General features: G+C 33.8%; 1 protein-coding gene across 1 annotated transcript in view; it reads right to left on the reverse strand.

Annotated features, from left to right (window-relative positions):
• Window positions 1-336: 336 nt before the first annotated feature.
• Window positions 337-24,887, reverse strand: part of LOC149807836 (receptor-type tyrosine-protein phosphatase epsilon-like) — a 58,100-nt gene continuing 33,549 nt past the window's right edge. The window contains exons 7-22 of the mRNA XM_089960803.1: window positions 23,087-23,363; window positions 21,501-21,588; window positions 20,144-20,220; window positions 19,919-19,955; window positions 19,130-19,227; window positions 18,201-18,320; window positions 17,124-17,302; window positions 15,960-16,095; window positions 15,435-15,584; window positions 15,088-15,187; window positions 14,395-14,468; window positions 13,234-13,365; window positions 11,979-12,107; window positions 4,669-4,814; window positions 3,057-3,192; window positions 337-1,387 (exon numbers count right to left, since the gene is read on the reverse strand). Coding sequence (XP_089816929.1) covers window positions 1,307-1,387; window positions 3,057-3,192; window positions 4,669-4,814; window positions 11,979-12,107; window positions 13,234-13,365; window positions 14,395-14,468; window positions 15,088-15,187; window positions 15,435-15,584; window positions 15,960-16,095; window positions 17,124-17,302; window positions 18,201-18,320; window positions 19,130-19,227; window positions 19,919-19,955; window positions 20,144-20,220; window positions 21,501-21,588; window positions 23,087-23,363 — 1,960 coding nt within the window. The 3' untranslated portion in view covers window positions 337-1,306. The remainder of the gene's footprint in view (window positions 1,388-3,056; window positions 3,193-4,668; window positions 4,815-11,978; window positions 12,108-13,233; window positions 13,366-14,394; window positions 14,469-15,087; window positions 15,188-15,434; window positions 15,585-15,959; window positions 16,096-17,123; window positions 17,303-18,200; window positions 18,321-19,129; window positions 19,228-19,918; window positions 19,956-20,143; window positions 20,221-21,500; window positions 21,589-23,086; window positions 23,364-24,887) is intronic.

Below are 24,887 nucleotides of genomic sequence, written 5' to 3' on the forward strand. Positions count from 1 at the left end.
ACACTAACCATATACAGTGTAATGTTATTGATTTAATAAGCTGGACAACGCATGGCATACACGATGGTGGATAATCTCGTCAGCAAATAATTAACGGGATGGATACACATAGATTTGACCGACATAGTTTTAATGATCCATCTTTTTTCATCTTATCTCGTCTCGGCCAACGTGGGTATGTGAGAAAGCTTGCTAGTAGCTTCCCAATGGTTGGTGTTTTTTTTTTTGATTTTCTCGGGATCAACCTCCACTTAATATTCTGGCCACCATGTAAAGCATAGCATGTGCAGAAAACGACATTCAAAGCACACAAACCACAAAAAGTCAAACCATACCTTGTGTAAGAATATATTTATTACTGAAAGGTTATATTGTACTAAGTAAATAAACAAACCATGTATTAATGCTTTGAACATATCAAAGAAACTAGATAAGTTTTCTATTACAATTATAATCTAGGTAATACTTCTATAGAAATAAACTGTAATGGAAAACAGTGACTGTATCAAGTTAATGTCTTTTCTCACTCGCCCATGTCTCTCATGAATTTTTAATTAATTATATACGTATACTTTTCTCTAGTTTCTCCTTTGAACTGTGTTGTATGTCTTTTAATCGATGACAAAGTTGATCTTCTTTGTAAAATGAATGACAGTTTTAGATCAGTTTTGTATGTTTGGGAAACGTCCTAGACAGGTTAGAGATCTCTAAGGTTGAATTCCATACTGTTAATGTAATGACAGCAAAATATGTTTAAATCTAATCTAATCTAAGTTTTAATCTAAGTAAATGATGCTTACCATTTATTAAAATGATCTGACTGACTTTGTATCCCATATAATCTTAATTTCTTGGATGAAGCATTCGGCAGAATTGTTACCATGGCAGGTATCTATGATGTCGAATTATCTTAAACGCTAATCAAAGATGCTGATGGATACAGTTTACCAACATGATCATGGACAATCTAGTGTGGGTCGGCACACTTGCAATGTTCTTTTCATTTTCGTTGCAATTTTATAACGTATATATTGTTTTGATAGAACAATGAATTTGTCTCAATATGTAATTATTTAAATACCACATATACGATTCCATTTCGACAAAAACAATTAAACAATTGTCATGATTAGAAGGAACAAGTATATTATTTATTTTTATAATCTTCGTACTATTCAAAGTATTGACTATAAAGCAAGAATGCAGGTAATATTACATTATGGTTACAATATCCGAGAACATTTCCAATCTCGAGAAAGGCGTGGTGTGTGTTAGTTTCTTAATTTAATTTGCAAAGATATTAAGTTCAGTGTCCTGTGAAATTGGAGTAGGTGTCGTTCAATTCCAGGTAAGCCTTTACTGCATCGTAACAAAACTTGAACTGATCCTGTAAACATAGAAATGACAAAGCTTAGTCATGTATTCTCATTCTTGTAATTATAAGATTTTTACTTTATAATTAGTATTGCATCCCAATGTTTGTGTTATCGGCGTGGATAAAGAAGACAGATGAACTCATTCTATGCGTATTTGATGCTTTTCAAAACACATTCACTACTTTGTGTTGGAGCATAAATATAAACTTAATTGAATATCTGGATGCCATCACATAATTGTTTGTAGTAATGTCATAAATCTCTAAATAATGTGTTCTATTTAAATCATAATATAAATTAAATCATGTTCATTTGATCCTTTTCTTCGTTGCAGAATAATACTGACTACATTCTTCTATAAAAGACATACTGTTTTCTTTTAAAGCAGCGTCCATTACAAGAAAACTACTTGCTAGTTTAAATTTTTAGAGTTATATAAGTAATGAAATACGTTAAGAATTATTTCCTATTTGGAACCTCGGTCATGATTTATGGTTATTCCCATGAGATACCTCACTGGTTGCATCCCAATGGAAAATAACCGTTGTATTAATGATATGAGATGGTCATATGTATTGTATTTTGGCATAGCCGTGCGAGTAACATTTGCGTACAAAATAATGCTAGCTGTATCGCTACTTTATGTGTAAAATGGTACGAAATTAATCCACTGCCTACATCCTGCCCCCAAAACAAAAACAAAGAAAATCTAATTGTTCGATGATCCATGCTGCTGTAATCAGTTTCATTTGCTGAAGATGGTTAATATATTTTGCTTAGTTGATTTATCTTTTCATGCTTGTGAATCACAACATACTTAATCACTCCGAATACATGACTATAACGTTCTAATTTTGTTTAAAAACTGCAGTCGCTGCTACTGTAAATGCCATACTACACCTTAATTTCTTTGAAATGTACATAAATCATAATTTTGTAACGCTTTTATGTGATTCAAATTGAGATATATGCAAATATTTTTAAATATCAAATGCTTTGTCTCCACAAAACGTTGCTTAAAGTTTCGTATATTGGTTGTAGATAAAGTTTTATCATATATTCTATATCCGTAAATTATTTAAACCAAGTTTAACCCAGATTGAGAACATATTCATGTAAAAGAAAATTAACTTTAAAAGATGTTGTTTTATATAATATACATTCATATCTATATTAATGTTAATTGGCTTTTGAGTAAGTTGCCATAGATGGAGAAAAAAATTAAAATATATAGCAAAAGCATACAATAGCTATTGCTTAGAAATGTACTTTTCATGAGATAGAAATTTGATCAGTAAAGACTCTAAATGGGGGATGTAAACAATGCCTTGAGCCATATATAATTACGCTCAGTGATTGGATAATCGATTAACGAGATTGACAAGCGATGGTAGGTCAATTGTGTGGGAACCGCGGTTGGTCAGATGGCAGAGCGTTGGACTTGTAAGAGTCACACGTTTATACCTGATCAATCAAGCTTGGGTCGGTTGCTTTAGAAACGGCAAATAATTCATTGACCCGCCATGTTTTTAAAGTGCCATCAAATCAGGATGAGTAAATTATAATAGGGCTAACTGGTCCTAAGAAACCATTATAAACACTCCAAGTATGAAAACAATTAAACGTTCGGGAATTTTATTTTAAAAATCAAAATAATAATTTTTAAAGTTAAAAACATACCACATTTGGAATGATTTGAGGACGTCTACTCCGCATTTGTTTAATAATTTGTTCAACAGCAACATCCTGCTCTATCTTCGTCCGTTCTAGCAAGGCAGCAAGCAGGCAAAATAACCCACTTCTTTCGGTACCATCCCTGGTTTAAATATAACTCATTTTACTATTCTGCGGTTTATAGTAAGTAACAGAAAAGAGGTAAAACTAAGTTTTGTAAGATTAAAAAGACAACGTATTTCCTTAGAGTACAAAGTGATTCTTTAAATGAACGTACATGACATCGAATTGAATACCAAATAGTCCTATTCCTAAAACTTTTATCACAAGTCCATATCACAAGTCCAACCGAATTGCAGTAGTGTTCCAGATAAATGTCGATACTGGATGCTTTGCTGCGCCTGTCGTCTCGAAGGTGTTAATGGGTCTATGGCCTGAACTATTGTGATATGTTAACAGCCTTTTGATGCATCACAAAAATATAATCCAAACTGCACTTGTCTAAATTCACTGTAATTTCAAATTAATGCTATAAACCATCGATATTGTTGAGCACATTGCAATTCCAGTGAATAATGTTGACATACATAAATCCACAAAATAAATCTAAACACACAAAATTGTTTTTCTTCGGATGTTACGGCAAGAATGAGTAATTTTTCAAGCAGAAAAGTTTATATAAAAATCTAAGACACAATAACAGAGCTATGATGCAGGTCATTTTCCTTCCTAACACGTTCAAAGTTATCAAGACGTTCAGGCATTTTCAAGTGAAACACTAATATCCTACATTAAGATAGAAGAAAACTTGTTTACTGCCATTGATAATGAGCTGAATATTAAATCAATATTCACAGTTTAAAAAACTATGTGTCATGTTAAATATAAAAGAAATTGCTCTGGTCAGGTACACCATTAACTTTGACTGTGGACAACCGTCCAGTACAAAATACAAATATACCTAATATATAATAGTTCAGAAAGCCAACGATAAACTCATAATTAAATATACATAGCAAACTGTACTTTAAACATAATACCTCCCCAAGACCGTTTATACAAATCTAATCTAGTGTATTTTAATTATTTTAAATCTCCTTCAAATTTGATTCCCTATCATGCATACATTAATCACATCGCTTTGTATTTAAATACCAGCTAAGTGGAACGAAATAAAGTGAATCAAGTTCCTCGAAAAAAGGTCAAATTTGCTAAAGAAACCTTCATCAAGGTTTCTAGAGAATTCAGGTTATCTTCATGTAAATTCTGCATATCGTTTAGTATTTAGCAGCTTCCAAATTGTTTGGAAGATTTGGACACAGAGCCAAAGTTAACAGCGTACCATTGATCTATTACAGTGTCATTTAAGCTTAACATTGATATTAAGAGGCATCTAACTATTCGTGGATCGGGCTAATTAAGAGCAAGATCATTTCATCAATTAATGTTAAGTACGTGATAATTCACACATAGCTCAATAATATATTTGTTACTAAACATGTTAAGCTTTCAAATCAGAACAATTAATGACAGCTGGTACTGGATACCCGAAAATATTGCCTTTAGTCAACTCTAAGCCCATAGTGCCAGATTAAAACTGAACGTATAAGGTACTTACATGCAATGGACTATGATGGGTTTGTTGCCTGTTTCTTGCTGCCAGCCTTGTATCAGATCAATCTGCTTCAACATTGACGTTGGTGACGTGGGAACCGACTCTCCATCTGCCCAGTACATAGATCTACTCAACCGTACTTTGCGACACTAGTACCATTTAAAAGATCGTCAATGTAAGATAAACAGAGAATCGTAAAGATGTTCAATTCTGCAATCACTGTATCAGGTTTACATCGGTAGCAATAGTGCAATAGTTTTGTACAGTTAATGTTTTACTATCCTGCCTCGTGGTTAATACAGTTGGCTGTGCTTGTCAGATACATATTAATTTACACACATGATGAATTGTAAAAGTTTATCATTGGATTCTATGCGTATGCAATCACCATATACACGAAAAACTATTTCTACGAACACAATCCAATCAAAAAGGAGACAACATTTGTATATCATTATCTGTTTCTTTGAAATGTGCATTTGTTTTTGTAAGACTATCAGAGAAAACACCTACCCACCTACCTACCTACCAAAATAGATATATACATGCATAAATACATAGAGCCATAAACACACTCTCTCAATATCTCTCTTTATATATATATATATATATATATATATATATATATATATATATATATATATATATATATATATATATATATATATATATATATATATATATATATATATATTCCCTTTTCATGCATTGAACCCTTCATCACTAATGAACGCAACAAACGTAGACGCTGTTTTCGTGCCGACAGCCAATCATTGCCAGAATAAGGTTTAAAACAGTAATAGGAAACTAAGGTATTTACACCACTGGTGTACTCTGCGGCCTTTCCGCCCGTCTTCGTCTCTACCAAATGGGGTCAAATGTTGTCCTGATGGAAATACGGACATTGTGGGCCACTAGGGACAAACACCGACCTTTCTTATTATTAACTTCACACTAAACTCCTTTCTTATTTGATTTAAACGTTTGCCATATGTTCATCTTTTGTTATTCCATGTAGCTGATTTAATGTGTTTCATGTTAAGATAAGCGGCTACTGCATACAAAAATCTTCAAGTTCTATTAGATGAACAAATTAGTAGAGTTTCTGGATCGAGGGTCTTATTGCTATTAATTATAAGCTGTACATCGTTTTCATTGATATCAGACAGTTTTACCTCAGGGCAATATCTGAGTGCATCTCATATCTTATACAATCTGGCTGAATTTATTACATAGCTCTTTTGAACTTCTTTTGTACGAAGGCATCCACGCAGACTATGTATGTCCGTAACAGTTTCTGGTGAATGGTCTATTTTCGTACTTTAGGCATTATATATATATATATATATATATATATATATATATATATATATATATATATATATATATATATATAGAGAGAGAGAGAGAGAGAGAGAGAGAGAGATAGATTGCTTTGAGTAGCAAAATACTCTGCTTTAACTTTTGTAAATCTGCACAGTTTCTCATTTGTGCTCCTAATTGACAGTGGCTTTTCATTTCCGCCATCAGAGTCTCAAACTCAACCGTAATGATTATTTTATCCTCGATTCTTACCGAGTATAGTTTGCAGATCGTATTGAGACTATTCTGTGTGGGAGCAATTAATTCAGAATTGTGCTCCGGAATGTAGTCACATCAAATCTTCCTCGCATAAACAATGTTAATATCGCTCTAACTCCGGCGAAAATTCCAATTAGTGCACCTACAACGGTTGATTTTGCATGTGATTTTATTCGCACCAAGACCGACAGTTAATGCAGCAGCAAAACTGAAAATAGCATTTATAACCAATCACGCGCGTTTGTATTTCATGATCATCATCGTTGTCTTGGTGACTTCTTTTCATAGACGGCGTCCCTCTTCGATTATTTAGTTCACGTCAAGAAGACGGAGGGTCTGCCATAGTTCTTCTATTAATGACATAACCGCAATTCATTGTCCGGTGGTATCACCACGTGCATGCGTAATATGAACGCGAATGTCTAACCAGCAATTCGTTTGACTAGCGCAAAGGTCCTGCAGTTGCAAAACCACTCTGTCTCGTAAATATTCTAACATCCATCGAGTGTGCATTCTGATGGTCTGGAACCCCGTTATTTCACAAACACACCGATTACATCATAATCTTTTACATCCAACAAACGTTGCTGCCCATTTATTCTTAGCCGAACAAGTGCATCCTTATTGTTGAATAAAAGTCGAAATCTTTCTCTTCTCAATTCGGTCTATTCTCGTTTAAAATAATTCGTCAGTAAACAGCTAGGGTTGATACATCGTTGAATGCCACTTTATCATTATGAACACAATCCCGGAGTCTTTTTGCACCGGAGTTTGGTTCGTTACCCACATTTATCCGTGGACCAGACTTCATATTTAGAATTGTTGTTATTGTTAAGCTCAATTCGCTTTTGCAAATAACCTGCCTAAGGTCACTGAGAACGGTGGAATGAGAGACAGCGACGTGTAGTTAGAGTAAATCAAAGGGTATGTTTATTATGATAATATTGCGATCACAAGTTGACCCGGATCCACACCTGCAATAAAACGGCAAATCCTCGTTGGTGGCATATCGTCTCCGTTCCACATCAATACTGTGTCGTCGGGCAGAACAACGTCCGAAAATATTAATATACATTGCTGTATAATAGTACGCGTACGTTAATGTGAAATCAAGAAGTGTTTGCAGAGTTGATGAATGTTCCAGTAATCATCGCTGTATCTGGCGAGTCAAATAATTTATGTTTCCACGTCACAAATATCCAAAATTCATTTGATGTCCTTTCCATCTACGGAATAACGTGCACTGTGGAACAACACAGTGATTCTGATGTTGACAAATCCATATTGGACATCGGTTTGTATTAATTTTCCATCAACGTCCACAAAAGCCTCACAAGGAAGAAATAATACCATGATATGTCTTGTGCTTGCAATTCTGTTTTCAATTGTTTGGTTCTTTGGCTGGATAATATTAATACTGAAAATCTCTTTTGCTTCGATCCACTAACTGAGACACTCCCTTGTCAAATGCGGAATCAAATACCTCTTTGAACTGTGCCATGCCAATAACTATACAATATTATTTTTCTCTATAATACCACTTACCGTGCAATTCCGTTCCGACTGTCACATTTGCAGTCACTGAATATGACAATCTCTATTGAGCAGCGTGGTTACTGACTTTGCAAACTGTAAATATTATTGATTGCTAATATAATCTGAATCACTTTAGGTTGTGCTCATGTTTATAATATTTATAACCGATCACAAAGCGACTGAAATTCTTGCAAGCACAGTTGTTTTCATCCATCGCTTTTAACAATATTAACGTTATTACATGTCCAGCCATTTGAGCAGTACCTGATTTTAATCCCGGAAGCGGTTTGGGTGCACCTGGTAAAATGCACGATCAACATCACCGAGTCCAGTTTAGTAACATGTACACGGTGTACTCGTATTAACTACGCGAATAGGTTTAACACATCCACACGCGACTGTCATTGTTATATTTAAAATGACAGGTATAATCGAATGAACACTTGTAATGTCAATGTTTCACTATGCATATCAACTACGTAGCGGTCTTGATCTGCAAGGTAAAAACGAATATGGGTCAGCCTATTTTAACGGCATAGAAGATATACAGGTGATGCGGGTGTAATCTATATCAAATCATCTGGTTATATGGCTGTGGACGATCGTTCAATATCAGTCGCGGTGACATAATTTAGTGTGGGCTCATGAACTCTTATATAAATTTAGACTCCTTACCAGTCAACACTAAAATTTATTAATTTTTCGATCCTATATCGTAAGCGACATATATAAGCTCAATAGTAAGCCAAACGGTTGGGATAGAATATGAGACGAACTATCATACACACTCAGGTATGTTAGTGCGATCTCATGTGTGTGTGTGTTTCGCCAGCAGATACAGGAGCAAAGACAAATCACACTGCATTATGGTTTTGTGGAAGAGTTTTAATCTTTGAGGTCGCGCTCGATACTGTACTTACAACCACATGTTCTACTGAATCACGAATTTCGCGTAGCACACGCACTACTGAACTCATCACCGGTCTCTCTCAATGGTACGATTAGTGAGCAATCGCTGACAAATCGACGTGGCTTCATTAATGACTTCAGGTGCATTCTTGCCTGCATGAACTGACCCCACAAGACTGTTCATTCACTTCTGTTAGTGTTACTGGTGAATGTGCTTGATCGTGTATGGGTGTAAATCTTATTATAGGTGGTTGCACTATCCATTCTGATTGTTCTTACAACGTACACAGTTCAGGTACAGGTGGTTCTTTCCTGAACTTCTTTACTCCAAGATTGACGTTCTTGATATTCTTTCACCTTACGTTGAAATTCATTCCTTCTTTCACCTGATACTGAACCTTTCCCGATATACCCCGTGTCGCAGTTGTAAGCTGTTCTCTGTTTGGAGGAATCGTAATGCTAGAAGATCCGTTTCAGTTTGTTGTGGGCCAAGCTCGTTATATATTCCAACACGTAGCAACATTGATTTTACTCCTGCAAGTTCCAGTGAAATCATTGGTGAGAAACTGAAGGGCTTCGAAGTAATCTATGCAAACAGGTTACGAAATCCAGTTGGCGGCACACCAAGTCTTACGAATATTTCTAGGGCCATTCGTATCAATATTATGAAATATCATCAGCATTTTATAGGTGTTACAAATCACTTTTGGCACATGGGCATATCGCCACGTTAGAATACTTGTTCGGTTTTTAATTGATTTTCAAGGATCACATCGTTGTAGAAGACAATATTGTTATTATTTGTTTTTGGAACATCAATGGTAGATGCTTCATCAATGATGGAAAGGAAATCGATGAAGGCATAGCCACAACTCCCTGTTAACGATATTTTATCAAGAATGTTTTCAGAAAATCTGTGAAAACAATATAACAATGCCGAGCATCAGACGACAACCATCCCGTTACAGATTGGGATCAGTATGACTTGGTGTAGTATTACCTACCAGCCAAGCATTTGTGCCAGAGCAATTGCCGGTACTTCCACCATATGCGAAACTGTCACCAGGATTTGTTATTCATGTCATTAACCAATATCAATGATAAGTTAGCTCGGAAACGCGTAAGGGGCAATTTCATCAGGGAATATCCATCGCTTTGTATCACCTTTAGCTTGTTTTATGTTTCTGCTGTCCAGGCACAATCGAGTTCATTTTGGGTAGCGGCCACACATAATCTTTGATTGTTTTACTCGATAATTCGTCTTTGAACTTGCCAACCACCTTTTTATTGGCGACACCAAACAACGGATATTTGTTAGGAGAATGGCTGGTATAAAGCTCATTCACCAAACTCGACTGTGCCATGTCCTCATACACATCAGTGGTGAAATGCCTAAACAGCGAATCAGAGTCCGTGTACAGCATCTTGACTCGATCCCATTAAGCGGTTTAATCATATTAAAATTTGTCCAGAACAGTCGTACCAACGTAAGTTAGTTTTGTCAATTTGATTTTTGATTTTACACTGTGAACGGCAACAAGTCCACCATCAAAGATTGCACGGATTCAAAGGCCGTATCTGCATAAGCCTCTCAAGTCTGTCTTGCTCGCTGTTATCATAGACAAGATCGACTCGAATTCGTTCGTTCAGATTCTTCATTGTTTTTCCAAACACGGAATTAACCATGCCATATACGTCGGTGGCATTTGTACAAAGATCAGTATGCATCTGAACATACGTAGCCATCCTATGCTTGTTGACAAAATCAAAGCACTCGATCATGTCAAACCGCCATTCGTGAATTTCGTCCACTCACTGGCTTAACGAGAGTCTAGAAACTGTTTCTATATTCGCGTTGTATCCTTTCTGATTCGTGATGTATGGCCATGCAAACAAAACTATTGAATTCGGATGCCATTCTTACATTTATGGCCCCCAAACCATTTGTGTAATTAGCCAGTTCATTAACATCTTCGTAACGGTGCTAATCAAAACAATTATTTCGTTCTATTTCTAAAGTCATTCCCAGATTCACCAACGTTTTCAATGTTTTCTGGAATTTGTTTCGGAATATGTGTACATCTTCTGCGCGTCTATAATGCACCTGTCTGATGTGTTGAAACGACACAATGACCTCAACGTGTACGTCACAAGATTCACATTTCATTCTATTGTAAGATTTACGCTATTTACATTCTCGATGAATTATTGTAGTACATTTTGTGAATCATTAGTTTCGTCACCACTCAACATTTGAATATAAACAACTACTGGCAATTTCTTCCGTATTAGAATATTTCACAACGCGACTCAACTCAGTTTTGTATTTGTTTTCAGCTAGTAAATAATTATCAAAGAACACACAAACTACTAAACCATGCTCTAAAACAATCAATGCAAAGAAGAGGCTGCCTTAATTACAGTAATTCATTCATAGTTCTTGGCTTGGCAGTGTGTAGATTGATGGCTACTATGGACTTGCCTGCCTTATTACATCCTCTGCGAGATTTTTTTGTCATTTCTAAATTCACTGCAGATTAGAGCAGACAATATCAAAGACCGGTGGTTATCCCCACTTGCCCACTTTGCGGGCATTTCCATATTGACGAGAATCTACCCATCAAATTATGCTTGCGTGTCTAGAGTCAAAATTAAAAGTAAAAAGAAACAGACAACGATTCGATAGTGACTATATGGACAGGGTGGGTACAAACGATGACGGATGGAAAGGAAGCGAAGTGGGCCACTGGGGCATAACAATCCTACTAAAATATTTGTCAGCATTAATTCACTATGTTTTAACTGGGTTGTTTGGTTTATGGTAATATCATCCTGGGATTAAGAATTGATTTTGACCAAGGAAACGTACCACACTTTTGTCATACCTTATTTTCCTTTCCTCTCTCTCTGTTGTATCCCGTTCTCATCTTAAATGTAACCTCTAATAATAACATAAGATCTTCCATATATATTTTTATTTACTTTGCATAGTGTCTACTAATGTTTATAGTGCTTAAATTATAAACTTTTAAAAGCTGACTTTATAATTTAAGTAAATATGTTGATGCTGTCATATTCATTGATGTGATGAATATAACAAAGATACGATTTGGATATGGGTGTGCTTAATAAAGCAGTGAACCAAACATGCACTTTAGGGTTCATTAAAATGTACAATTCCCTTGACCACACTGACTTTAAAGTGTTGTATTAGTTCAATTTTTCATCGCACCATGTACATGCCTAGCTAAAACTTGAAACGTTTTACCATACATTTAGATACTTACATCTCCATGGTATCTAAGCGAGAATGTGTATCTGGTACTAATGGTATCAGCTGACTTACTCTCCAGTGTGAGTATGAAAGGTGGTATTTCCAACATTTCATCATCATCCGGCCAGTAACGTTCTTTCTCCTGTCAAAAGTTACATCAATTGAAGACAAATTATTAATACTGGTTTATGCTGTACAATCTGTCTATAAATAACTGTATATAAATTGCTTTGCTTGAGCAGCGGCTAAAGCACTAACATGTATTCTATGAAGGTCTCTGCATCTCACGTGAGCGTTTTATAATCACAAGGATTCTCGAAGACCAAGACTTGTCACAAAATATTTATAATTTGCAAATAATGGAACACATGAACAGTGCAGCGTTTGCACAATGCACCGTTTGCTCAATGCACGTGAAAAATACACATTCTAAGATTCAACAAATCTTGTGTTTTTTCAATATGACAGATATATTTCTTGCTTATTAGTGCTTTTGTGCAGTCCTTATTTAGGGTACGAAAGCTTGACATTTATGTCAGAGGACAAGATCGGACTTATGGCTTCTCAATATCAATGTGATGTGTCATTGCACAAAATCTGATTCCGCAATAGTTTACTTTGTGATAACTTGCTTTAACCTTGTTCAAAGTATTTTGCAAGAGTTAAGCTAAAATATGAAATGAATTCGAGTGGAACAGTGTCATTGTTCACCATAAGTCTTTCCATTAAACTTGTGTCATATTTCGACTTATACATGCATAGGTCTTAACAGTGCTGTAACAATGGGCGAATATAAAGCCATGTTTTAAAATTTGGGCTAGTTATAGCAATAAGCTGTAGTATATTAGATAACTTTTTGCAAATAAAGGAAGTTATCGAATTGTCTAAGCGAGGCCCATATGAATGATAAGTCAATCCAGTAAGACAGTACAAGTAAAATTATATTGTAATTTACACTTCCGTCTATAACCCACAAAAATAGATATATACAAAACTTACATTTCATCTAGGAAGCAAATCAAACAATTATTTGAAATTGGACATAACTTTTCATAACTCCGTTTTACAAATCCGCACAATAAAGTCAAAATAGAAACTGATTTGCACACATCTTTCATGTCGATAAATTTGAAAATATTCCATTGGTCAATTTAACTATTCATTAATATTTTTTTTGAATGTAACCATACCTGAGTCATTATTATATTTTCATGGGGGAATTAATGTCAATATTTTCAGCGATGAATTATATATGCATGTTATCATACCTTCATTTGAGATAAGTTGCTCATCATAACAATTGAGTTGACGTCAAACTGGTACACCAATCTCCAGAAGTCAAGTTTGGTTTCTTCAAGTGGTGTTTGTGTTATGATAAAAATGTTATCCTCCTTGTATGCCTTTACAATAAACGAAAACATAATTTTAAAAATGTTGCGAAATGGGAATGTAAAAATACAAGAAATAAAATCATAGTGTTTCACTTTGCAGTCTATGTTATTCTACTGAATGCGACGAAATCATAGAATAATAGATCTAGGGAAGCATTTGGCAATTCATTCTGATGAATTTATATTCACGTTAGATGATTTATGTATGAATAATAATAATAATAATAATAATAATAATAATAATAATAATAATCATAACAGCAAGATCTAATGTGTTCACGTGCCTCCTCTGCTGCCCGCGGAAAAAAGACGAACGGCACGATTGATTTAAAAACGTTTGTTCTAGGATATAATAGGTCCTGAACAGCGACAATAATATTCTGAAATAATAATAATAATAATAATAATAATAATAATAATAATAATATATTTTTCATTATCAATATTATTTTCAAGTAGACGAAGGATAATAAGAAGATAAATAGTGAAATGTATGGAAGACAAAGAAGACACGAAAAATAGAAAGGGAGACTTTAACACAAAATGTATAGTTATGGGGACAGTCGGTTTTACGTCATGCAATTATGATTAATGTTTATTGTTAACAGACATGTGTTCTTTTATCATACTACTTTATTGTGTTCAGTATTTTTATGAGTTCTGAAGCAAATCAACATCGAAACTGTCGCATGGCATACAAATAGTATCATAGATACATCTGTTATTTCGTTCTGGTTGCTCCTGTTTTTATTAATGTAACCCTCGCTGTACTTTATTATTCACTACATTATAAAGTATTCATATCAATAAGAGTTTTGTATTAATTCTTTACGATTTATATTTCCATATATGTGTGTGTTTGCGTTTAGTATTAATTAAAATATATTTTTAAGAGCACGGGAGACAATTCAGTTGGTGATTGGATTCATCTTTTCTATAAAGGAAATATTAAAAACGTCTCAGCTTTTTAAAATTCATTTTTAATAATGTTATCAAATATATCGTGGAAGATGCAATATTTTTACAAAACATTCTTACCGGTAAAAATACAGCATTGATGTAAGAGCCACTCCCTTTCACGTAGACACTTAGGACGGGACTATGGTTCTTGTCTGGAACACGAAGCCGGCTTTCAGTGGAATATTTTCTATGAATTTCTAATTACTTATAAACAAGGATATATATATGTATATATACTGCTTCCATGTCTAAAATGGATACACCACGTTTAGTTGATTTGCTTACATATTGCTTATTGGTTATCGTGAAGATCATCATGGTAAATTATGCAATGAGATGCAGTCCCTTTAATTTGTTATCTTTGTAACTTATCGATAAGCAAATAATCATCACATTATTCATAAATGTTTAAAGACATAATTGGATCAGCCTAAGTGGTAGATTAACGTTTGGTCAGTTTGTGCTTAATTTATAAACATTGATCATCCATGGTGATACATCCATAACTCAGTCATATCTGTTTATAATTTCCTGTCATTAATTCTTTTTGACTGATTTCTGTATTGAATGCTATGAGTCCCTCAATTTAGGAACGGTACCATTTTCATTAGATCAGTTGTTTAACTCAGTGAACTTCGTACTCTGATTTAGACATTTTACAATCACATTATAAATAAACATTACATTCACAAAATTACTTTCAGTGTCTTCATTACCATCTAACACGTATCAGGAGTTTCATGTTGCTGTGTCCAGAGATTCTAATCATACCTGGTAAAATGTTTGAATATCTGTTCTTCTTCTGATTGCTCATGCTTCTTGCGTCTTCATATACGTCATCCTTTGCTTCAGCTACATACATGGGTAGTTTCTGAATACGAAATAAGCCTGCTCTGATTTAAATAGAAACAACTGTTCAACCAAAGCATATTTCCGTAGCGAAAATAGAAAACAAAAAGTAGGAACTCCGGAGAGAGAATTAGCTTCATCTGCAAGTTGGAATAGAGCGAGCTACGAAGTATGTTAAGTAGAACAAGAATAACAATCGTAGAGTTATAATTGCTTCAATTCCTACGAGAAAACATGAAGGTTGAAATTAAAAACAAATGCTCATTCACCTCGAATTCAATGTCTAGCCTGCGTTTTCCAGTCTTGACGTCAGGTTTCAGTAATATCCTATATGCCTCGTTGAACTCATTAGATGACAGTGCAGACGTGGTACATGTCAAGGCCTCGACTACAGTCTCATGCAGAAAAACGTACTGTTCCTGAAAGGATGGAAACATGATGTTGAGTAATGTTCTTCTCATTCCTGAATCTTCATGCAATAATAGTCTTTGTTAATATAAAAATATAATTCTTCACCATACTAATAGCATTTTGAAACTCATGCGTGAGATGCAGTTAACAACAATAAATGAGAACGAGCATTTTGTCATTTAGCCGAGACCGATAAAATTAAAGTATCATAGTCATTCTTACACTTGCACTACATCGCTGCTGGCTTATCTCTCAGACTACATTATTATATTCATGACTATATATATATATATATATATATATATATATATATATATATATATATATATATATATATATATATATATATATATATATAAAATCATCAATATTAATTCGCTTACAACTGTCTGCACGAGGTTGACTCGCTGTTTCCGGAGAGATTCCACACAGCTGACCACATTGATGTATCCAAGTTCTTTTGCCTGATCAACAAGATAGTCAAAAGCCAAAAATGTTCCCGTCCTTCCTATACCTGCACTGCAATGAGAAATATCACATGTACAAATGGTAGTAAAGTCCAGCTATGCTCAACATTTAAAATTACTTTTCGATCGAATATTCCATCAAAAACCGATTAATATCTGTATTTGTTTCAAAATATGTTTAATTATCTTACATGCATGTCTTCGTGTTTGAGTAACCTATATTTTCATTTTCTTTTTTATGTATTAATCACACATATAAGCTTAACCTCAGCACCTGGCAGTGCATATTTTTTGGTACACTTCCGCATTAGTTTTGTAAACAACACATTCTTTTCTATGATTTAAGAAATGTATGATACGGTTGTTATTGCTTGGAGGTAAACATGTTTAAGTGGCCTTTTGGCATGGAACATTCCTAGAGGGGATCATGTTTATGAATTTTGGATTTGGAAGTTACACTCCTCCTAATCCTCATATTGTAACTTAAATTATTTTCTTATAGGGAAAAATAAACAAATTCTTCATTCCTGCCCCAACGTCCACACTTGAATTAGTCTTTACTTGTGCTCATTTTAAATTGGGAATAATTTGTTGGTTTTATTATTCTTTGAAATTACAAAGTATTCATTAAAACATTTCGCACTAAATCACCTTTTTTATTTTTGTGAATTCATTCAAAAACACTTTGGATTATCTATGCGTGATACATCAAGACTATTAGTACATAAACACGAATGCACCATATGGATACATGAACACATTCAAAATCGGAATTTAATCTCGAAACACCTGTTGAATCTATTCGGAATAATGTATACCTTTGGACGTATGATCAAGTTTTAGGACCCTTTGGGAAGTAATTCACATTACCGTAAATTCTTTTTAAATTTTCACGATTTATTCCTCGGAAATAAATTATTTGCTCAGATTTGCAAAACGCATTGGTTTTCTCTCTTTTGTGTTACTTATATGAAGATCATACAGTCGTAAAATTATGCTGAATTTGTGATAAAATATATCAAAAACATAAGAAGTGCATTGACAAAATCAACAATGTTATGACAGAAATTGAGCAGGTACCTGCAGTGAACGACTAACGGACCTTCTGTAGCTCCACGTACTTTAGTGTTGCAAACTTTATGCCGAAAATGAACCAATGAAGACGCAAATCTGGGTACACCCTTATCTGGCCAGGCAGTGAAGTGAAATTGCTTGACTAGATGTGGTTCTATTTCTTTCTTTCCTTTCGAATGATTTTTCTAAAAGTTAAAAATGCACTTATTTATATTTCTTGATTCTTTTTATTTCTAATGATATACGAATTTCGAATACTTGGTTAGTGTTTTCAAATGCTGAGACACACTGTGGATAACCATATTGACAGAGCATGTATGAATTTAAAATTCGCATTTCAGAAAAAATATCTCCTTCATTTGTTACGTTGGAAATCAGAATATGCTTCATACACAATGACTTTGAATTACAATAAAAACAAAACACCATGACAGAAATGAGATATGTACTCGGTACTGTGAACTATCTTAGTTTTCCTTTGACCTTGCTAAATAGAGAAGGTAAAAATGTATACATCCTTAGTGAGAAAAAAAATTGATACCACTCCTTGGCTAGATATTAGTTTACTTTATATTATTGTAATAATTTATACACTTATGATTTTTTTTTCAGTTACTAGAGTAACCCAATATTAGTATAATGAGAGGAATATTAAATTTGCAAACTAATTTATATAATGGAAAATGTACTTTGTTATTAAATCAACAAGTCAGCGAACCGTATCGGCGCTAAACGTTTATTTGAAAAGAAATAAAATACGTCATATTCGTGACAAAGAGCCGGAACGGGAGAGAATGGTGTAATATGGAGTTCAGATGTTATTGGTGTGTACAGCAGTGTACATGTGATGCATTTTCCCAGCGAATCTCAGGTACAACATGCGTGATATATGCAATGTTTCAGCTACTTTCATTTGGAAGAAGTACAAGTCTCCAGTTCATAAAAATGCATCCAAAATCACAAGAAACCTATAAATCAGATGAATAATGAAATGCGTAGGTATCTAGGAAATGATATTTGTCAGTATTGGTTATAGAGATTTGCTGATATCTACTGAATGCAAGTGAGTTCTATCATTGTTACCTTCTTGAGTTCTAGCGTCCTTATTGTGAAGTCCGAAAATGTTTCGCATTGCACCAATCTAACGGCAATAGCTCCATACTCAGTGGAATTTTCATCAGGCCAATATTGTTCACATTTATGCTTCAATATATGAACATATTCTAAGTCAGCGGTACAAGAGATACTTATCATTAAATAATACATTGAAATGAATTACATATATTTCCTTCAAATAACAATTCTCAAAAAACAAGTGCTCGAGAATGTTACGATGATGAAGAATATATATATATATATATATATATATATATTAAATTATGTTACAGGCATATATAGTATACGCCTTTGTTAGAGTTAACATAATTGTTTATAATAAGTGGGCTTCAGTCTCAGATTAAAATGTCAATCAAAAGTAAAGTTACACAACCTCAAGTGATTTTACTATTTCATACAATTGCAACTTTATGTTTTAATTCAAATGAAATTGCATGCTGATCTGTGAAGGTTTACATAGTTAGATCTAAAGCCCACACGCAGATAACATGTAGTTACCAATAGTGTGCGACATACGGAAGTAATATCCAAACCGACCAGATCTCAAGCCATTCACTGTTACCACAAATCGTTGTTAATACAAATTCATTTTAGGAGCAAAATGACAATTGGAAGTTTTTCGTGTTTGTATATATTTAGGAAGTTATGGAATGCAACACTGCTTGTGAGCCATTTAAGACAAGAGAAAAAAGAAAATTTGGGACATCAGGATTTTCGCAAGACATGATTTGTAAGATACAAAATACAAATGTTTCCAATTGTACAAGTTTCTTTTCCTTGAACATTGGTATAAATCATGCATTTTGAAATACTGAACACAATAAATTGTATATGATTGATTGTTTCACAAATTATACACCTTGATGATAACAATATCTGCAATAAATTCAAATTACCTTTCCATCCTCTGTGAGATTGGTAAGCATCACAATTTTGCTGCAATTTGTCTGCCATATCATTCTCCAAAAATCGTTGACAATGTCTCTTGTGGGACCTGTTGAATGTTTTCTTTTCTCGCATTAAGTTTTCTTACTTATTTTACAATGGGATATAACAAGGTTTAGTATTCCGTTTTTTGAATAATATAGCAAATTATTTGGTGCATAAATTAAAAATGCGCCCGAATTTATAGTAGCAAATATTAAGTATAAGTCTTCATTTAGAATATGTCGAAAGGTGTGAACTTTAAATAATAAATAAATGAACAAAACTTCAAGCGAAGATATATGTCAATTGAAAAAAAAACAAAATATGTCAATGACAAATCGATTGGTGGTTTTTGGTTTCATGGTGTTTGCAAGTAATAAGTAAGGATACGTTGATCATTTAATAAATACTAACCCAAAACTTCGCCCGGTCCCTACCCAACAAAACAAGACTTAAACTCCGTTTTGACGCGTAGAACGTGAACATAAACTAATAATGAACTAATAACAGGTCCATCGGTCTGTGATACACGAGCTGCAGATATGATCAGACACAAACTAATCTCCTTTCTCGAGAAAGAAAGACAGAGAGAGAGAGAGAGAGAGAGAGAGAGAGAGAATTGCAACGCTTGTGAACGGTAAAAAGATCTATTATTTTATCGTATTTCGGTACAAAAGAAAATAATATGTTTCTTCAATTTGACTGATAATCAGAAAACGAGCTTTCACGTCGAAGAAAAGTACATAAGATTTGCTCACCCTGAGCAGCTATGTAAGCGTGGAATGTCTTGAAACCCTGCAAATATATGTGAAACAGAATTTAGGAGAACAAAAATGCAATGGAGTCAGATAGCAGCATACCTAAAATGCAATGTTAATCAGTAATCATGAAAGTTCAATTGATGTTTACCAAGTAAGAAGTGATATTAAGTCTGCGATAAAGGATTGCTCTTAAGACAATTTTTAGAGAAATGAATGACTCACGTTCACAAATGATGCATTTATATAATCTGTTTCTGTTGCAGGGTCCCAAACCTCAAGCTGTACCCTGGTATCGTCATCTGGAATCGAAGACATGGTAGTAAACATTCTTTTGTTTTAGCATTTTATAAAAGACTTTGAAATGACATTGTAGGAAATAGTATGATATTTTGGTTATTGCCAATTGTAAATTCATCTTCTGTGTTAATTTAAAACAGAGAAAGAGTTATCTGTAGAAAAAAGAGTTTGGTTCGCCTGCATTTCTGGACGATTCATAGGATCTTTCATATCAGGACTCATATATTTATTTGACAAACAGTTATACATACTTTGTTTCTCAATGCTTATCTTTCATTTTTATTAACGCAAAGGAGTTTCTGCAATATTGTTTCACAAAATGTTCTAGGTTTTGGATTGCAATGATTTATATTTTGTCATCATGTACATGAAGTAATATTCATTATATATGATCAACGTAATAACTGTTTGTTCAGGTTTGATAAAATGCATATCTGCATTTATAATTTGTTCATTGTGTAACTGAATGTGTGTGCACGAATATTTATCAGATCATTATCATGTTATCAATCTATGTGAACCTTTAATTAGACAGTCTTCATTTGAGTGGCTTTGAATTTTCGCCGTTACGATACATAATGACCGCCCACCATCTACTCTACCCGTACCCGAACATAACGCTATTATATAAATATCACATATATTTATGCCTTCATTCATTGCAAAATATAATGACTGCTGTCAAAAAAGTTTCAAATATGCCACTGTATTTGTAATATTACTACGTTGGAACCTTGGATCTCATTTTGAGGACCCTCAAATAAAGAAGCAAATTATGCTTCATTGCGTAAATTTTACAGACAAGTAAAATGCCATATCCGGTTTAATTCCTCTGAGCTGTGTGGGTTTAAATATGGTAATATATTGACGAATAGACGGATATATACCATTACAATGCCACATACACTTTCGGAAGACGCGTAGGTATACACACAAAGAAGGTTTATTGCTAGACACACTGGTACAGTCCAACAAACATTCTAGAATATATACATAATGTTGTTGTTTTTGTCACGTTTTGCTATATTAAGTTATGCTTATCTTATAAGCAACTTACACTGACAATGCAATAATGTAATTTAATTTAAGATAAATAAAGTCAGTCTATTAGTCAGTTGGCCAGTCCTAAATACATATTCATGAAAAAATGGCATACAAACATATACGCATGTTTAACTACCAGTGCCGTTGCATGTCGTATCAATTAATGGCTCAGTCATAGTGAATTCAAAATCATACACAAACCTCATAAAGATGGAATTATATAATATAGGATACATACATGGGTAGATATTTTTGTATCTATTCTTCATTCGATTTTCAGGTAAGAGTGACGTGTCGTGTGGTTTTGTCAAGCCCTGCAGCAAGTTCTATAAGTTGAAAAGGAAAAACTTGTGTGTGTATATATATATATATATATATATATATATATATATATATATATATATATATATATATATATGTATATTGAGTACCTAACATTTGTCTTATTTGCAATTTGTAATGGACATTCAAGCATACATGAATTTGGTTATGATGTTTACTAGAATTTATGTTCAAGGCATAATCTTTCATACCTGCTTAGAATGTTCTGGAACAGAAATTCTTTACAATTCTGTGGAATTTTCCAAAATGTTATTTGGGTCATATATCAAGTTGGTATGTGTGTATATAGTGGGTGTGGTAAACAAGCATTCATTCATGTCTTAGATCAGTCTCTGGGTATCTATTAAGGTTATAGTAGTTTTCCTGAAATAAGAAATAATTTGAAACGAATTATGTATTCCAAATTATTCCCTGGAATTACTGAAATGCTTATAGCCTATCGGATTAACAAACTACATAGGGTATTTGTGAATTCATTCAAAGGCATCCTGAATTGTAACATTGATATATCGAACCATTCAGATCTATTGGCACATCAGGACATTCAAGACTATTATTATGCCGAGACAATCAAGACAATTAGAATTCAATTGGAACATTCTATATTATCAGCCACTCTGATAAGACATGTATGAATATTTTGATTTGCATTCACAATACGGTAAGCATCTATTGAATTTTCACTTTGTATTCTATGGCAATAAATTGTATGTTGAACTTTACTTAAAGTGTTGGTTCCACGTCCATTCTCTTAGATGTTTGATTACATAGAGTCGTAGCACATGACACATCACATTAGTACTGTACGTTGATCGAATCCTTCATATTGTGGTTGCTATGTTTGAAATATATAGCCTCCTAAAACAAACTGCAGTTATCGTTGATAGATACAAAATGTATATGAGCATAAAACACTTGATCGCAAGTATCTTATATAGTTACTTTTCCATTTGCGGTTTAGATATGTGCATCAGAAATAACACAAGAGAGAAAGATTAGTAGCTGCTGGCTAAATACAAGGCATATGTATTAAGAAGAATTATGTCTCACTAATGATATTATTTTTCATGAAGTTAAGATTTGTCACCATTCTGAGAAAACGCACAAACAAGTACCAAAAATACATCATTCGTAGTTTTGAATTTTTTGTTGACCATGCATAATTTGAACATACTATGTAAGACCTGTTTATATCTCTTGTGCAATTTCGTTACGTTAATATTATAGAATAGCCTATATTAGTGTGTGAGACTTCACTGGCAAGATTAGTAGTACTGATCGTGCTCTAGAAGCAAAGACGAAAAACGCAAATACTTACAAGGGATACATTTAGCTTAAGGATTAAGCACACATAACTCTTTTTCAATAATCTCGTAACCATATATTGTACAGTACAGCTAACGTGAGTTTTGCAAACCAAAGTGTTACCACTCAATATATACAAAGGAAAAAATAAGTATTTGGTAAAGGGGATAAACGTACATTGTACTCCTCCTCGTACAATTTGGGCTCCAGTTTTCTGCTGAGGAAGAAAGAAGATAATTCCTCTAATCGGACTGTGTGTTTGTTGGTCACATTATGCGGCAAGTAGGAATAGTACTCCTTTGCAGAGTTAGTATCGATTAAGTCGTCGTCTTTCACAATGGGGTCTACCTTATCAATTCGGTCTTTTCTCTTCAAAGGTTGTGCTAAAATGATATTGAACGGAATATTAGTGCATATATACATTACAGACCTATGTTTCATCAGATCTAAACATCTGCAATAATATTCGTTATCAATTACATATGTATGTTTTAAAAGAAAATGCAAGGGTAAATATCAGGACAAAAATATACAATTGATAGACACTACAGTCTGATATCACTCCTGTGTGATGTTATTCTCTTCGATACATTCACAACACTTTAGCCTCTCCCACACTACTATTTGTCCCAGTGAATGTATCAGATTTCTGATCACTCCGATTCATTCAGGTAATAGTCTGAATCACTAGCAGCATCTGTTCTAATCGTACAGTTCAAAATATATGAACTGTATTTCTTTGCTATCAAGATAGCGAAATCAGCAGTAGACAAAAATGGTTTGAGATATCTTGGAAGACCCAATATATGAATGATACCCAAAGGACATAGCTATAATGAACAGTATGGAAAGCGACAATCAATTTAATCTTATAATTTATTTTTTTAAATTTTGTTTGGGCGTTGTTCTGGTATTGGCTTTCAGGTGACAATGTAATAATATACAGTATGTTAGGGGAACAGTGAAACGATTAATTTCTGTTCAGGTAGGGCATTATTCAGAAGATGTTTATAGTCGTCTAGAATAAACTGTCTCACACTGGCACATTTAGAACAAACTGCCTCACACTAACACATTTAGAACAAACTCTGTCACAATAGCACATTTAGCAACATTTAGCAACATTTAGCAACATCGACTGTGACACAAGTAGAGAGTTTATAAGCGATCAGGACCAATTTCTACCTACTTTCAGCCAATATGACCTGTGCATAAAACATAACTAGGTTACCAGTGCAACCTTCCTTTATGCTAAAAGTTCGACCAATTCTAGACCCTTTAAATGTAACCATCCATCATATTTGTTATACAAAGACGTCACGAAAATAAATACTTAAGCCACTAGCCGACGCGTGTATGATCACCAGGAGAGAAACTGGTCATAATGTTAAACCCTAAGACTTTCAGAATGGATACTTACATAGGCATTTTGTAAAACAAAAACGCTTAGACAACTATTGTCTTAATGTTTGAAAGACGGATTACTATAATGTAGTAGAATGTTTATGTTTTGGAAGAACCTGGACCACGTACATATAACAATCCACCACGTTAAATTTGTATAAACAATCACGGTTTAATAAGATTTTCAAAACAAAAAGATACTACTTGTAGAATATTTGGGGAAAAAATTGCTGACTGATTACCACACGACCACTACAACATGTTGTTATTTTACGTCTGTTACAATAGCTGTTACACCATTCCAGCAGCTCAGTCAAATAGTTGAAACCTGCTTAATCACCTAGCTCAGCAACATATGACCACCTACAACTGATTTTCAAAAAGATCCACATATGCCTACTTCTGACACAAGTTCTGAACAGCCGATTTCTATCATTGTTACTTAATGTTAGGAAAAAGGAAAACAACTAAACAAGTTATCATGTAATGTATGCATAGTACTTTGAATAATATCTCTACTTCTTTTAATTCTTGATTAATTTGTTTCGTTTCTAACGGGCAAGATCTGCAACTA

This window comes from Sinohyriopsis cumingii, chromosome 1 (assembly GCF_028554795.1).
Source record: "Sinohyriopsis cumingii isolate HCF-2022 chromosome 1, ASM2855479v2, whole genome shotgun sequence".
NCBI lineage: Eukaryota > Metazoa > Mollusca > Bivalvia > Unionida > Unionidae > Sinohyriopsis > Sinohyriopsis cumingii.